This window comes from Perca fluviatilis, chromosome 1 (genome assembly GCF_010015445.1).
Source record: "Perca fluviatilis chromosome 1, GENO_Pfluv_1.0, whole genome shotgun sequence".
NCBI classification, from domain to species: domain Eukaryota; kingdom Metazoa; phylum Chordata; class Actinopteri; order Perciformes; family Percidae; genus Perca; species Perca fluviatilis.
In genome coordinates this window covers 31,303,019-31,319,976 of record NC_053112.1, presented here as the reverse complement: position 1 = coordinate 31,319,976, position 16,958 = coordinate 31,303,019, and the positions used below count along the sequence as shown (strand labels likewise).

Genomic DNA, 16,958 nt, shown 5'->3' with positions numbered 1-16,958 from the left:
ACTATCCATTTCCCTATTAAATAACTTCACATTACCAGATGTTAGCTCTGTTGCAGTATTGATACATGAAAGCAACACAGTGAGGAAAACAGCCCTGTGATAAGTCCTACGGAAGAGGATTAGGGCCCCATGTGAAAAAAATTATTTGAATTCTGACTTATTTTTAAAGTATAAAATGTATTTGAATTCTGAGTTTTTAAAGTCTGACATTTTTGTTTCACATGGGGCCCTAATCCTCTTCCGTAGAAAAGCTGTTAGTTATTTTATAATCATTGAAAACTATTTCACTTAAGCAAACAAAAGTCTTAGGTTACTAATAACCCTGGACTTACTGGGCTCATCCCAACTGGTTTCAAGTGTCTCTCTAGAAAGCTGATTAAGATTTAACAAGATGTTTCATCGAATTTGTCATGCAGACAAATGCAAATTACATCTGACAATTCAATTTACATATGTTTATAAACATATGTAAATTGAATTGTCAGATGTAATGGAACAACACATATAAGTAATAGGAATAACACAAAATACAATTTTAAAACCTTTTAAAAAATGTATTTTGAAATTTCATTTTAAAATGCAACTATTCATTCATAATGAAAAAACATAATGACACAATAGTATAATGAATCGGCTAGATTCATGATCATTAAGTTTATATGTTATATTCTTTGCTTTTGAAAGAATGCAATAATGCCAAACCGTTTATTGTTAGTACGGAAACTGTTCATATGATTCTAATGCTTTGTTCATTTGATTGATTTCTCTGGCAGTGGATTACATGATTTATGACGTAGATGTTTTAGTTTCTCTACATGCCATGGGACTGGGACGCCCAGGTGACGTGCTGGTGAGCGGTGAGCCAATCCCGAACGAGGACAGGAAACAGCTGACGGTAACAACAACACACACACACACACACACACACACACACACACACACACACACACACACACACACACACACACACACACACACACACACACACACACACACACACACACACACACAGTCGTCTTCTCCTGCAGGTGGTGGTGTAGTAGACTCCTGCACGCACATAGCCTAGCTTACACACTCTAGCTATACCTTGTCTATGAAGGCTGGTTTCTGGCCCTGGCTCTGGCTCTTATGCAAGGTTAATGTTTTTTGGTACATCCTGTAAAAAGAGGGACGTGGTGCGAAATTTCCACTGAGAAGAAGACCCCGGACCATCCATCCCAAACCAGCCGCTGTACAATGGCACCGTCCCTCATCCGAGCTTGCCGCAGTCTGGCTCTCTCGACGTGGCTGCTGTCGTTTTGTTTCGTGCACTTGCTGTGCCTGGACTTCACGGTCGCAGAGAAAGAGGAATGGTACACCGCTTTTGTCAACATCACCTATCTGGACCCCATTACTTCGGAGGTCAAGACAGAGAAAACCGAATGCGGTCGGTATGGCGAGCAGTCGCCCAAGAAAGAAGCCAAAGGTCTGGTCCTGGTGCCGTCCGTCCTGCAGGACAGACAAGCGTGCGACCCAAACGTCAGGTTCCCCCCTGTCTCTTACAACACCGCCTGGGTGGCGCTGGTGGCTGCGGGGAACTGTACATACCGAGAGAAGATCCGTAACGTTGCAAACTATAACGCCTCTGCGGTTGTCATATACAATGTGTTCTCCAGCAGTGCCAACGACACCATAACAATGCCCCATCCAGGTAAGAGACAACCTGTCAACCTGTCTTTTCCATCATGATTACCGTTCAGTCGTGTGATGGAAGCCTGAAGGTACAAATGCCATTAATTCGTTGCTTGTTGGACACCTTTGGTCAAGATTAATGGATTTCATTCCCCCTGCTGAAGTCCCAGAGCTCTTCTGCATCTCTGCAATCAGCTCAGTAACCAATTAGTTTCGAGGTAAAGTAGAAAAGTGCACTGGATCCCCAAGCAGATGGACTGATTGCCATCTTCCAATGATCTGCTGGATTTTCTAATTGTCTGTAGGTCTTGCTGAAGTTTTTTTTCTCAAATGTAGACCACCTTTTTGATATAAGTTACACTTTGATACCTGAGTTCCAGTGCAGATACCAACACAATTGAGTTTTTTTGTCGATACCTTACTAGTGTAAGGTTTAAAATGTTGATGGAAATCAAGAACTATCTGATTAAAGAATAATTTAACAAGATTACAAATTTGACAACATATCTAATGCCAGCTTTTGGTACTTGACACTGCTTGATATTTAGTGCCACAGACACATATCTCTCTCGGTCGGTGCCAAAACAGCATTGAGGGCCAATAATACCCGGCTATATACCATAGAATGCCGTCTCAAATAGTCACTTATCCTTATCCAAATATCCTTATGCTTTGTTATTATGAGAAAAATAATCAAGAAAAAACTACACAGGTGAAGCACAAAGACAGTAGCAAAGAATTGGAAATGGGTTGTGTTTTCGACACGATGCTAATCAAAGCACTCACAAATGCTAACAGTTGAGCCCAATGTCATTAAAGAAGAATACCAAATATTTTTCATTTCATAGCAGCACTGCCATGTGTCTAGTTTCCTCTGGTGGAGTTTACCTGCTATACTGTAACTGCAGAGGCAGTTATTGTTCCATTAGTGCTCCTGAATTATTTCCTTTTTAAAGATTTTTTTGGGCTCTTTTGGCCTTTATTTGACAGAATAGCTGAAGACAGGAAAGGAGGGAGAGAGAGTGGGGACGACTAGCAACAAAGGGCTGCTGCTCAGAGTCAAACCCGGGCTACTGCAGTAAGGACTGAGCGTTAGTATTTGGGGCCCATGCTCATCCAGGTGAGCTGCCAGAGCGGACCATGATTTATTTCTAAGCAATACATGATTACGAGATCTTCACAACAAAAGGAAAATGCTTGTCACGATATGTGTCAAGAAGCCCACAGATGGCAAACATGTAACGTTGAGAGGGTTTCCCCTTCACAAATATGAATTTATGAATTAAGAAAGGAATGATCAAGAATACAATTTAAAATGTTGCAGACAAGCACATGCTGTAGACTCTCAGGTCCCTTACTCCTCAAGACAAAGCTGAAGAACATTAAAAACCCATCTTTTGACTTTAAGCACAGTCAATACACCACCAAAGCAAACCGTTAAGAACTGAAAAGAATAAACTATGTGTAAACAACAAACCCAGCTAACACACCTTTTGACACAATGCATGCAAAACATCCTGAAAACACAGACGGTTCTTTAAAAGAGAGTCACATTCATTTCCCTTGTTTGCTGGAGGCAGTGCGGGCTGATATGATTGGATAAACACTTGGCTGTTTGAATTGCACCAGCAGTCATTTGTTTGCAGTAAATAAAATTAGATCATTTTGGGGAATATTTCTATTTTCTATAGTTCGATGATCCTGGAAGTAATAGATCATCTGTTTTTTGTTCATATGCTCTTCATCAGCACACACACCTGCTGACGCAGGGGCTCGAATGCTGGTTCTGCTTTGTGAAGTAGTTTCCCTTCTTATAGTGTCACTCATCTAATTTAGTAATAGCTCTAAAGCTGTCCTAGAGTTGGAATAAAGCTTTTTTTCTTTCAGGCTCGATGGAGAGGTCAAAACTCCAGCAACACTTGTAGTGTATAAAAAAAAAATCGTTATAGTAAGACCCACGCGTCCCTGATGAAGGCCACAAGCCGACACACATCAGACTTACAATAAAGTTGTTCTATACAAAGTGTTGCTGAAGCTTTGACCACTTTAGACTTCTTTGACCACTTTAGACTTCTTTCCCCTCTCCATGCACCTTGGAAGTAGGTGAAGCCAGAAACCCCCTCTCTGCTTCCAAGCTTGCTAAACAGTTACAATTATATATTTTTTAGTTTTAGAGTTTATCTCTATGTCATCCTGAACCGATTAGAGGTATTATTTGTGAGAATAAAAGTTATGAGGTTAAGGCCTTCAACAGTATGCAGAGCCGTTTTTTTCCCACTTGACTTGTATTTCCATTGGAAATAGGCTCTTAGCTTGTTGCTAGTTTTCATAAAGGTGTGGCCTATCAGACCACTATGCCTGTGCCAGACAACAGCACAATGCATGAAGGCTGTTGGACAAAAGGATCTGTGCAGAAACAGATGTTCGAACAAAAAACACACAACACCTGACGACCTAAGGGTCTAATTGATTATGAGATGTTTTTAACTAAAACATCCTTTTGTATAGAAGTGTCACAGGCACTTGTCAAGATGAGCAGATGATTTAAATCCTATGCAAAACCTCTACATCTTTTATTTAAATTCAGTGACTTGTCTCAGGAGTTATTGGAGACCAGAGCAAAGCTAAAAAGAGAGTAAATGTAAGCTTGCATTCACTAGGTGGTTACATACACAATAAAAAAAAAAAAAAACAGGTCCTTCCCTGCTTTAAGCCACCATGACATTAATATAAACTGAGACACTTCAAAAGATAGAAACATCAGCCAGGAGAGGTGTGATGCCAAAACATTTAGAGAAGAGAAAGGTAACACAGAGAACGGTGATAAAGGTAAAGGTCTTAATGTAGACTCAGTGTTAACTCTGCCAAAGAAAGAATGGAGCACTTTCCTGTCCAGCGCTAACACAGCTGGGCTGTAAAATCCACAGTTGCCAGAGCCAGAAGCTTCTCAAGGCCTGGCTTTATTTAACCCTTCCATCTCAGAGCTGAGTGGTATTAAAGTCATGATACTGCCAGGTCAGATACTGCAGGTTAATCAACTCTGAAAGTGTGGGGTTTATCCTAAATCACTGCGTAACTTAGCACAACGACCGGAAGAAGCTTGGCTCTGTCCAAAGGTTAAAAAAAAAAACATTGCCTACCAGCATCTCTCGTTCATTTATTGAATTTGTACAAAAACAAAGTATAAATATTACATTTAGCTGTTTTATGGCTGGCTGCATTCCAGACTATTTCTTTGCCTTCCTGGAGTCTCCACTGGTTGCCTGGCAACTGCTTAGCACCAAGTAATAGTTTAGGACGTAATTTTTGTGTTCATTAATTACCTTTAGAACTGACAGAACCAAGCTAGCGGTTTCCTCGTTTCCAGTCTTTATGCTAAACTAAGCTAAGCTAACTGCCTGCTGGCTTCAGCTTCCTGTTTACTGTACAGATATGAGAGTGCAACCTTTTAACTCTCGTCAAGAAAGCAAACAAGTGTATTTCCCAAAATGTCAAACTATTCCTTCAGTCACCGACTCTGAAGCATGAATAAGCCACAGCGACGCCAACTTTGTGTAAATGTCAGGTTCAGATTAGTACATGGTTGTTAATAAAGCGTTTACCAGTTAATTCTGTGGTAATCTGTACCTAAGTGTTATCCTCTCTTCAGCAGACCAAAAGCCTGTTGAAGACATGAAATTCCCAGCGTGGAACAGGATGGTGTCCACTGAATTAACCCATTCAGTATTTATTCCTCTTTGCTTCCGCATTTAGGCCAAGTGGATCTGAAAACAGATCTTTTCACAAGTTCAACCTCAGCCTCAGACATTGCCCTCCTGTTTTAGAAGCAGCTATTTTTGTCCGCTCCTCTGACTGCGTCACAGTGAACAGTAAAAGGAGATAAGAGTCAAGGCTTAGGCAAATCTTACATGCCTTGTTATGCCTTTCCTTATTTCTGCTGGCTATGAAGCTGAAGGTGGCCATACACAGGCAGTTTCAAAAGTCTACCAAGTCTGTAAGCAACAGTTTTATTCTTGAAATCATTTGCCTGTTGACATGAGATAAAGTGGTTTATCTTGTGTTTACAAAGGCAATTGTTACATCACAGTGATTTTCCCTCTACACCATATGGTCATGCTTAATAAAACCATTCATCTGCTGGTCAGGAGTGTGTATATCTGAGGTTACACACATGACAAAAAAAAGGTTTACAAAACAGTGAACATTCATTCAATTATGTTGTCAGTTAGTCTTGACAATTAACTTGTATTATTGGGGAAAACAGGTAATATATTTTTTGGTCAGCCTATTTTAAAACACTGAATATGTCTTTTAGCCACATGTTCATCTTGTTTATTTTTTTATATCAGTGAGAAAGATGTAAGCAAAATCTTCAGTGAAGAAGTGTGAAAGCTAGTGGCCTGACAGTGTGAATACACAGCGGTGTCAGCAGCGTATCACCGTCTGTTTGTTGTCCAAACACAATCTTTTGTTTTCTCAGTCATGGTTTGTAGCAGGGTTTGCTTTAGAAGCTCTAACATACATAAACTCATTTAGAGGGAGCAGCCACCGTAATACATGGATAAACCTTTTTGTCAATACTGCCAGCTGGATTACTGTGTGGCTGTGGATCTGGCTGTTTTTGCAGAGGATTGTACAAGTGAAATGCTTTGCACCCATTTCTACCATAACCATAACAAATTGTTAATAACAGCATTTGTTTAATTTTTAAGAAGGCTGCTTTTGCCCAAATATAGTTACTGTATTTTGTTGTGAAACAAAAACTACAACCAAATTATTATTGCATATGCATGGAAATAAAACAGACATGATTTTGGTCTGACTTCTCAACCCTGGTCATATAAAATGTAGCAGCTGCGCAGATTTTACAACAGACCTGTTACATAAAGTGGTTGATGAGAATGACAGCCTTGCAGCTCCATCCTGAAAATGAAGCATATATGTTGGATTCAAAGCCTTTTACTCCTCTGGAAAACCAAAAAACACCACATTTTCTGTCAGTCTTAGTGCCTCTGTGGGGGAATCACCCCAGAATATGATGTAACATAACTGTGCATGATGATTTGTCTGTGTATCTGGCAGGCTGCACAGGAGGTGCTTTTGGTGATGGCACATTGAATAAAGCCATGTTTATGGTGACTGATAGAGGGACTGAAGCACCACAGGGATCCACTGTCTCCATGCAGCCACAGTCATAAACAGGCAACAGAAGGAATATGATGTAACAGTATTCAGGCTGTTGATGCAGTTCCTGGAATTATCAACCTGCTGCTGAGAGAGGAGAGCCTTCTTATACCCTTATTGTGTTGTTAAAGCATTATGTCCCATGGTAAACTTTTTTAAACATCTTTGTGTACATCAGAGCTGAAATAATTAGCTGATGAATTTTACAGAAAAATAATTGTCAGCTATTTTGGTAATCTACTAATTGTCTAAAGTCAAACTTATACAGCAAAAAAATGATTTAACTAGTTTCAGCTTCTTAAATGTAAGGATTTGCTTCTTTTCGCTGTTTTGTATCATTGTAATCTGAATTGTAAGTTTTAGACTAAGGCCTTATAAGCCACGAGGCATGAAGAACATAGGTAACAGGTAACTGTTAAAAAACAAGACATTTGACGGCATGTCCTTTGGCTCTTGGGAAAATTGTGATTGACATTTGTTGCTTTTTTGTGACAATATATACAAAACATGAATCGATTAATAACAAAATTCATGGATGATGAAATTAATAGTTTAATAGTTTACTGTCATGTGTGACAAAGAAAAGGGAAGAAGCTGGAACTAGCAAATTATTGGTATTTTTGTTCTAAAAATGACAAACAATTATCGAAATTGTTGCAGATTCATTTTATGTCGATCAACAAATCAATTAATCGACGAATCGTTGCAGCAGTAGACATTATGCAAAATGCATTACAAGCTTATTTGCATTACAAAACCACTTATTTATTTAACTGTTAAGTAATATTTTCTGATAGTTAAATTTCACTAAGTGCTATTTCATAGCTTCCTCCAAACCAGATATAATTCTGTATTTTATTTAATGTTTTTTGGCTAAAAAACATATTTGAATATGTCTAAAATATAGTCTAATATTCACCATGTGTAATACATGTGTAATAGTAGAGTTCAGGTTAAAACACCTGAATGAAACTGAGGTGATGTCTTTAGTAGGTGGTAGCTACTGTATAGACTTGATTCCTCTCCTAAACATCTAAACTGACCAGTACTTTCTGTGTTGTATGTGTGTGCAGGTACAGGCGAAGTTGTGGCCATCATGATCCCAGAGCCTAAAGGTCGTGAGATTTTGGCTTTGCTGGAGCAGAACATCCTGGTCACGTTGTACATCACCATAGGAACCCGCAACCTGCAGAAGTACGTGAGCAGAACATCGGTAGTGTTTGTCTCCATCTCCTTCATCGTCCTCATGATAATCTCCCTCGCCTGGCTCGTCTTCTACTACATCCAGAGGTTCCGTTACGCTAATGCACGAGACCGCAACCAGGTATGACTATGCACTTTGTTTAATCAAAGTACGCCTCTATGATGTGATGTATTTCTGTCTAAAATGGATACAGACAGTGGTGCAGTGCTGTGGACTCACTCTTGACATTGGCCCATGCATTTTCCCATCTGGTGTCGGCTCTGTGAGGCTTTAAAGGAGAGGCCAGAATTAGCCTGACAGCTGGCCGAACAGAGAAGTGGCAAACCAATGAACCATCAACCAACTCAGCTCACTGGCCCTTTGAGCAAATACTTGCTATTGCCTTCTTTTTATTGTGAATGGCTGTCTCTGACGTTTTCCTGATGTCTGTAATAAAAATTCCTCATCGTGCTTGTTATGATAGGAGTCGGTGCCGTGACAACTATTGTTTGTGTTTTCACTTTGAATTATGTTGATTTATGATTTCGGCCAGATTGAACATATCTGCTATTAATCCATTTCCAATGCAGCTCAAAAAACTGTAAAACCTTTCAAAAATATTTTTTCTGGGGCGGCCTCTAGCTCACCCAGTAAGAGCGTTTGCCCCACATTGGCTGATTCCTGCAGTAGCGCGGGGTTCGAATCTGACCTGCTGCCCTTTGCTGCGTGTCATCCCCCATCTCTCTCCCCCTTTCATTATCTATCCACTTACAAATAAAGGGAAAAGCCCCAAAAAAATAATCTTAAAGAAAAAAAAGCAGGTCAAATAATCATATTACTGTCAAAAAATACATCTTCAGACACATTTGTACACTACCAAAGTGTCCAGCTCCCTTTAACTCTTGTCCTATCGTGGTTCTAGTCATTGTATCTCACAGGTTTTCTAACTGTGGTGCCATGGAGGTGTTTTATACTCTGATCCTTGTGATTATCACACAGTAGTAGTAGATGTTGGCGCTGCTCTAATGTGTATAAATTTGAAGAGATGAAATTGAGTCCACAGCAAGCGACACGTGATGCATAATCTTGTGAAATTTCATTTTGGTCCACGTTCACATGAACATGTAGGCTAGTGATGCAATTTTTTTTTTCAGCTGATGTAGACCAATCAGCAGAATATACTGTATATCAACATACCAATGAGATGCCTGCACACTGCTGAGTCACTGACTGTTGACTAACTATTAAAAACCCACTGGTTGTGTCAGTAATAAAGTTGTTTTTTTTTATATCTACAGAGGCGTTTGGGAGATGCTGCCAAAAAAGCCATCAGTAAGCTACAATTACGCACCATTAGGAAAGGAGACAAGGTAAATGATATTCCATACACTGCAAACCATACATATTTGACAATATTTGAATTACACAGTACTTACTTTATTTGGTATATAGATGTATTTAAGAATGCATTGGTCTGTCTTTTTGTTTATTTCTTTGTTTTAGGAGACTGAGTCAGACTTTGACAACTGTGCAGTTTGCATCGAAGGTTATAAGCCTAATGATGTTGTGAGGATACTACCATGCAGGTAAAGTTTGTGCGCTTGATCTTTGTCGTACATACTGTAGGTCTCTCAATTTGTTGAAGGCATAAAGTCAGCACATGCTCCATAGCTGCCGATATCTACATATTTAACTGTGCACTGCATTTTAACAGTCATTTGTTTTCAAATGGTTTATTTGTGCACTGTGTTCTTGTTTGGTCAGGCATGTCTTTCATAAGCACTGTGTAGACCCGTGGTTACAGGACCACCGGACGTGTCCCATGTGTAAAATGAACATCCTCAAAGCCTTGGGAATCCCAGTAAGGTCCTTTTGGTTTGTTTTGGCAACTTTTGCCCAATACTAATCTAACTCTAAAGTGCAAAACACAAGAATTGAACACTGATAACATGCATAAGTGCCTCTAAAGACAAGATCTTTGGCACGTTCCAGCTCAACGCAGACTGTTCAGATGACGCTCCTCCAGACTATGAGACATCTGTCGGGGGTGCGCCCACCAACCCCATCAGCGGAGCGAGTGAAATCACCTTTAACGAGAGCTCGGTGGTTCTGGATCCAGCCGGAAGATCGATAGACCTACAGCAGCTCCAACCTGATGAAGAGCCAGAACTTCTGGCAACGGAGAGACACATTATCGCCAGCAGTAAGTACAGACATTACACATTTTTAAGGACAGTCTGTGAAAAGAGATTTTGACATATAGCTAAGTTGGGACATTCAATCCAGACAAAATATCACCACATGCTCAACATTACGTTTCTGTCCATTTCTTTGTTTCTCGATTATTTTACACAATGAAGCTGCACTATTTAAGATTTACAAGACTAAAACTGCTGGTTCTGGTTCCTTTTTTCTTGTCATTTATGGGTTGAATTGTTTATTCTGAAGCCTAAATCAGGCCAAGCAGCCACCTGGTCAGTGTTCCCGAATTCAGATCCTCCTGGGCAACACAGGAGGGTAAGAATAGTGTTCCCTTTTCAGAAAGACACAGATCTAACCCACAAACACTAACATATATGTTATGTTGAAGTATGCTGTATATTTTAGGAACTTTTTCAAACAGCTTAAGGGCCCGCCGCCCGGGTGGCGTGGCGGGGGGGGGGGCAACCTGGCGGGGAGCGGAGAGGGAGGCAGAGTGTTTTTTTTAATTAATATAAATATAACTTTGTGTTAGTTTTGTGTTGGGGGAGAACAACTCTTTTAAAATGTTGTTTTTTTTTTTTTGGGGGGGGAAACAAAAATTTCAGAAAAAGATGTAGCCAGAGTTTTAAAAGTATTTCGCTGGATGAAGAAATAAACAGAGGTTAAACAGGTTAACAGGTTTTATTTATTAGTTTATATATATATATATATATATATATATATATAAGAGAAATAGACAAAAACATTTATCCTCATTTTTACGTCAAATCAGTAAATCTATGTAACAAGAAATTCAGCAGGACATTTATGGATCATACATGGATTTAATGCCATCTGTTCTGTAAATTTTAAAACAATTGCTCCTGGTCTATCCAGCTTGATGTAATTACACTTCCCAGTGGTTTTATTGTTGAGCCTGCAGTTTTGTTTGATGACTCAGATGTCTGGTTACTGTCAGCGTAGGGTTTATAATTAAACTTTTATACAGTGTTTAAAGGCCTGGAGGAGCAGAGTGGAACAGTAAAGAAGTGTCTGAGTAACGAGTGCCAAAGTCCTGCTGCTCAGCACATCAGGCTGGCTGCAACACCTCTACACTTCCAGGCATAAACATCATCCACACACACACTTACTGTATGAGGAGACTCACTCCTGACAACCAATAGTGATGGACTGACAGTTGTAAACCAAACACACTTTTCTTTTTAATCCTTGCTTGCATCTTTGTTCCCTGCATAGTAAAGAAAACTCTACTTGTATCTAACATCTTTTCACACATCAATGTGACTTCATTTAAAGAAGGGATTTATTGAGGCCAGCTATAGTTACTATGCTATTGGATACAGTAGTGATATTCATAAGTGGAGATTTGAGCATACTGGGTTTTGAAAGATTACTGAATTTGTTTTTTTGTATTGCAAAATGGAGATTGAACCTGTTGAGCCATTAAGAAAACAAAACAATTTTGATAAGATGATTGTAGTGTTGCTTTGAATACATGGCTGATTAATACTTAAAGGAACACGGCGACTTATTGGGAATTTAGCTTATTCACCGCACGGAGATAAGAAGGGTATGTATCGACTTGTCTTACTCTGGGGGTTACGGTGAATAAGCTAAATTCCCAATAAGTCGGCGTTCCTTTAAAGGTATCTATGAAGAAACCTGAAGAAAATGTCAGACTCCACTCTGATGAAGGCAAGATACTGTAGCTGAAAATCCATGGAGAATAATATAAGTTATAGTGCAGAAGAGTTGAGTTAATTTTGATGTCCCTTTTAACTTTCTAGCCTAAAATAACAAGTAGAGCTGCAAAGATTAGTTGATTGAAAAAAACAATCTCCAACTAATACATTTATCTTTTGTTTTGTCATTCTTTTAACGCAAAATTGCCAAACATTTGCTGGCTCTGGCTTCTCAAATGTGAAGATTTGTTGCTTTTCTTTGTCTTTCATGACAGTAAACTAAATGTCTTTTGGGATGTTCTTTGGGTTGTTATTTTGTCAAAACCAGCATCCAGCTTCCAGAGCAGAGAAGTGGATTAATGAGTCTAGTATTTATTCAGCTAAATACCAAACATTAATAAAACAGTATACTAAAAATAAATATTTTTCAATTTACCCTAAAGAAGAGACTGTTCTTTAAGGCACTCAGCTGAAGCTGGTAACACAAATCGTTATGTTTACTTTCGTGTGCTTGACAGGCAGTAGATCAGCTCAACGTATTCGTATGTAAATTAGATGTGATTTGCCGCACTATTGAGCTAACAGAGGCAATGTCACTGACAGGCAGTTAGCATTAGATGAACAAGCCGATCTGTCAAAATTTCTGCTGCTGTGGGTCAGGAGTGACGGAGAGCCGATTGTGTTGCGTCTTCAGCCTGAATAATGAGCGCTGTTGATAATGGTATTGCAGCTATCATTCTTTCCAGAGTCAGCCATTTACTAGTTGTCTATCAGGGTCCCAGACAAAGACCTGATTTACTGCTGAAATGTGGGGAAATGTATAAGTGTTAATGGCATAAACCCAAATAATTCAACCTTCTTCAAAGAATATTTCCTGTCAAGTAATAATTTGCATTTCCCCCCTCACCCGCAGGTGAGCACCAGCCTCCGTTCAGCAGTGGTTCAGAGACTTCTATCATCATGGGCATGGAGGTAGGCATGTCTGAAGTAGACCTGTCCATGGAGCAGGAATGTAATTGGGCCAAATCCTGAATTAATTGAAATCGACAAAAAGCATAATTCACCAAGAAAAAGGAAGACAAAAACAGCCGCCCCCCCCAGAGATTCGTCACGTCTTTGGCCCTGAAGGAAGCGACTTCTCAGAAGATGGGCAAATGGGCAATACAACATAGCAGCACAAAAACACACAATTCTGTCTTTACTGACCAAAAAACAGATTTATCCCCTTATCTGTGGACATGTTGCTTGCTCGTTTTCTAGCAGTCACACCTTGACTGCCATGGCGATCAGACAGCAGCTCGTACATTGTGGTGACCCAGTTTTTGTCAGACGTAATCTTTTCACATCCCCAAACCTAGCATCTGAAATACACATACAATAACTGCTGAGTTGTGGGAGTTAGTTTCTCCTCACTGGCAACCTACAGTAAACCTGCTGCTGGACACACTATGAGCACAGGAGCAACAGACGCCAGACGCCAGATTGCTGCTTTAATTATTATAAAAAATATGTGCAGATTGATTGATTTCTTGGTAGGAGATCACTGCCAACATATTCCAGAAGTAAGGTTTCCTTATGTAATGGATACATAGCACATAGAGAGTCTATATCAGCATTTTCTTTGAGTCCCATTACAGCTGGTGTGAATTCCCATCAGCATTTTTTCAACTTCAGACTTGGGTACACGTTACTATCCCTTGAAAACTTGAATCATAGGTCTTTAACTTCATGGTCATGTTTGAGGAGTCGGGATATGTATGCACACGTTATGCTGAAATTTCTGAATTTCTAAATGTAACGGTTTCTCTTTCTATTTCTGTGAGACCTTCATTTAGAACTTCTATTTTACCGACTAAATATTCCTGTCGTCAGAGAAAATAACCAAACACAAGGTAGATGTTTCTGTCCTCACATTTGACAATCATAGCTTGCCACAAGAAGTGAATGATGTCACCCACTGCCCTACTGAAACTGCTGCTGATTTACAAGTTGTTACAACACATGGCGCTGATGATCACTCCCTGCTGACTGTCGGAAGGGGAGGGTTCATATCTATGTTCACACTGCTGCTAAATACAGCTGGCAATAGCAGTTGTCACCACCAAATTCTGGCAGTATGCACATACTGTAGACAAACTTCCTACACTTGTCAAGCCAGCTTAAAATATGTCAACAAGTCTTTGTGCCAAGATTATCTGTAGAATTTCAAACATTGTTTTTTAATGCACCTGGTTGGTAAACAGACTGGAATGGTACTGAATCTGCTCATGATATGAAACCGAAGGAATAACATGAGGGTGCAGAATTTGGTGGTTTACGTAAGTTAAAAGGGGGACTGCTTTTGTGGACAGGAAGGGAGCTATGCATTGCCTGACATATAAGATGCATTCAGATGCATGGTCAGGTTTTTCATTAAAGGAATTTGATGCTACAAGCATGGGATTATGTATGGCATGAAAAGCTTACAGCATGGAAATGTTTACAGTTTTGTTTGGACTATGTTCACACTAAACCGGCTTTGGGAAATGACATGCATGCAGCACTCGCAAAGATCTCCACACAAATACACCTAGGGAATAGGAAAACGGCTACATTTCTTATTCTTTGTCCACGGTCAGCAAACTAAACTAGATCACAGCCAACATGTGCTGATTACACATAGTATGAGATTTATAACATAAATCCAGGTTAATGACCACAGCTATTGATATACAAAATGAGTTGCTGGTACAGTAGCAACAAACCTGCAGACAATTATCACCTGAATCTACAGAAAAACACCAGCTTAGTGCGGATGGAGAGCTAGAACAAAGAAATAAAGATGCTTCTTTAAATGGAGCTGGTTTAGTGTGGATGTACTCTCAGACTCCCGTGGTGATACTGACTGTTAATTCATGTTCATCATCTTTTACACTTTACGGTAGAATTCATTCTTCTACTTTTCCTTTAGTTGTTCTGTTGTTGTCCTGCCAATCACCTCCTTTATTACTTATTCAGTAATGTCACGTTAAACAAGATCAGTAGGATCTAATACTCGACTGGATCCGTTTCCTCTCACATTCCTGTAGACTTGCACACTGAAGAAGCACAGACTCCACTGAGCCAATGGAGCCAGTGGAATTTAACTGTTTGTTTTTTTACATTCAGTCACTGTTTCCATTATGTCCTGCAGCCACCTGGGACTCTGTTATATAACACGCTCATGTCCACACTCCCCTGTTTGGGTCAATCATTGAAGGATTATTGAATGTATGGGCTAATGTTTAAGTCTTTCATGAAAGCCTTGGCTTTAGAAGGGGCACATTGTAATTCTTTATTTCTTTAATTGTTTTGTGAGACTGTACGTGCTTGGCTGTAGCAGCTTGTTACCCATAGACACTACTTTCTAGATAATGCTTAAGTAAGAGGTTAGAATAATTTGTTTCTGACAGCAGTGTTTTACTGTGAAATACTGCCTGCAGTCGGAAGCGTTCATGAATGTACATTTTTATACACTATTAGACAACGCGGCCGGTTTGATAAAAAGTCTGGTTTATGGCTATACATGTTTTGCTTTGTGGATATGAAGGTGGATGATGATTGTGATTCTTGCCAGCACATTATAGCTACAGATGTTTAACTCTCAGCCAGCCTGATCTGGACCTTTTTAAGCCTCTGTAAGTCCCATTAGCTCACATGGATAATGAGACAGCACAATACATAAGATAACCCAGAAACACCCAAAAACATCTGCTGTTGCTCTCCTTGTCTTTCTTTCCAGGCTTTGAATTCACAGGTCTTTCTTCTGTCATCTAGTCTCCTTCTCACATTGACACACAAATATAATAAACACTCTGTCTCCATCTGACCATTAAACAAGATAAAGCAAAGCACATCCATTTTTTAATGCCAGATCACTCGATTCTGTCTGTACTGCCTAAAACAGAGCAAGTTTGCAGTTTCCAGATCAACTTAAAGATAATGTAACTAAGCTAAAGGTTGTCATCGCTCAGTTTAGTTTTTTCCAGTGTTTCAATAACAAAGCTCTTGTAGGAATAAATAGAATTTTAAGGAATTTTAAGACACAAAAGCCCTTGGTGTACTCCATGTAATGGCATTCAATGCACTTATGAAGTAACACAAGATTGTTGTCCCTATTTGTACCTGCAACATTACCTAACAATTTATTTTATATGTCCCTAATTTCTTAATAATTTCCAACAAGTTTCCTGGAAAGAACTTTGAGATTTGGTGCTAATTTAAGCTCACTTAAACAAAATATTCATACAAATATTCATATATTATTGGAAACTTTATTCTCCATATTTGTCCATTTATTATTTCTTAATTTTATTTAATTATTAGTTGAATTGTATGCTTGCCTGTTGACTAGGGGTGTCACAATTTCAATTCCAAATCTAAAATCGTTTAAAATGAACTTTCAATTTCTATTGAAATCAAAAGCAGGATTGGTGATTAAAATTAATTATTTAAATTTGACCACCACCAGTGGGGTACATTCCAAAAACGGTATGACACTTAATACCTTTGATTGGAATGAACGAATTGAAATGAATTTACCAATTGAACACTGCCTCTATTTTACATATACTATGTTCTTTCAAGAAAAGTATTCGAAAATTATTCAGAAATTATAGACCTGTAAAATAGAGCTTGACCAAACACATGTTTTCTTCTGTTTGTGTAAACTTTCCTATATTGCACTTTAACCCTCCAGTGAATGAGGAGCGGCTATACTGAACGATTTGAAAACGCCTTTTTTTATGTACAGCTATTGACAAAGAGGGCTACAGTATTGAACATGGCACTTGACTCAGTTGTTGCTTCTTGTATGATATTGTGACCTTTTATCTGTAACCACTGCGTGTATGTGGGGTGTGTGGGGGGAGTATCAATATATTGTACACTATACCCAGCAGAGATTACAGCATTGCTATTTTGTAATATAAAATAATTGTAAGTATGATTAGCGGTGTCTCTGTCTTTTCTTGTACCATGATGCACATGATGAACACTATCAGACATTGTGATGTATG

The 16,958-nt window shown here is 39.1% G+C and overlaps 1 protein-coding gene across 1 annotated transcript; it reads left to right on the top strand.

Annotated features, from left to right (window-relative positions):
- Nucleotides 1–989: 989 nt before the first annotated feature.
- rnf150a (ring finger protein 150a) lies at nucleotides 990–16,888 on the top strand. The gene is made up of 7 exons (XM_039801979.1): nucleotides 990–1,690; nucleotides 7,929–8,179; nucleotides 9,337–9,408; nucleotides 9,542–9,624; nucleotides 9,803–9,899; nucleotides 10,031–10,241; nucleotides 12,836–16,888. Exons 1-7 carry the CDS (start codon nucleotides 1,237–1,239, stop codon nucleotides 12,952–12,954), a joined length of 1,287 nt encoding a protein of 428 aa, XP_039657913.1. The 5' UTR covers nucleotides 990–1,236; the 3' UTR covers nucleotides 12,955–16,888.
- The last annotated feature ends 70 nt before the right edge of the window (nucleotides 16,889–16,958 follow it).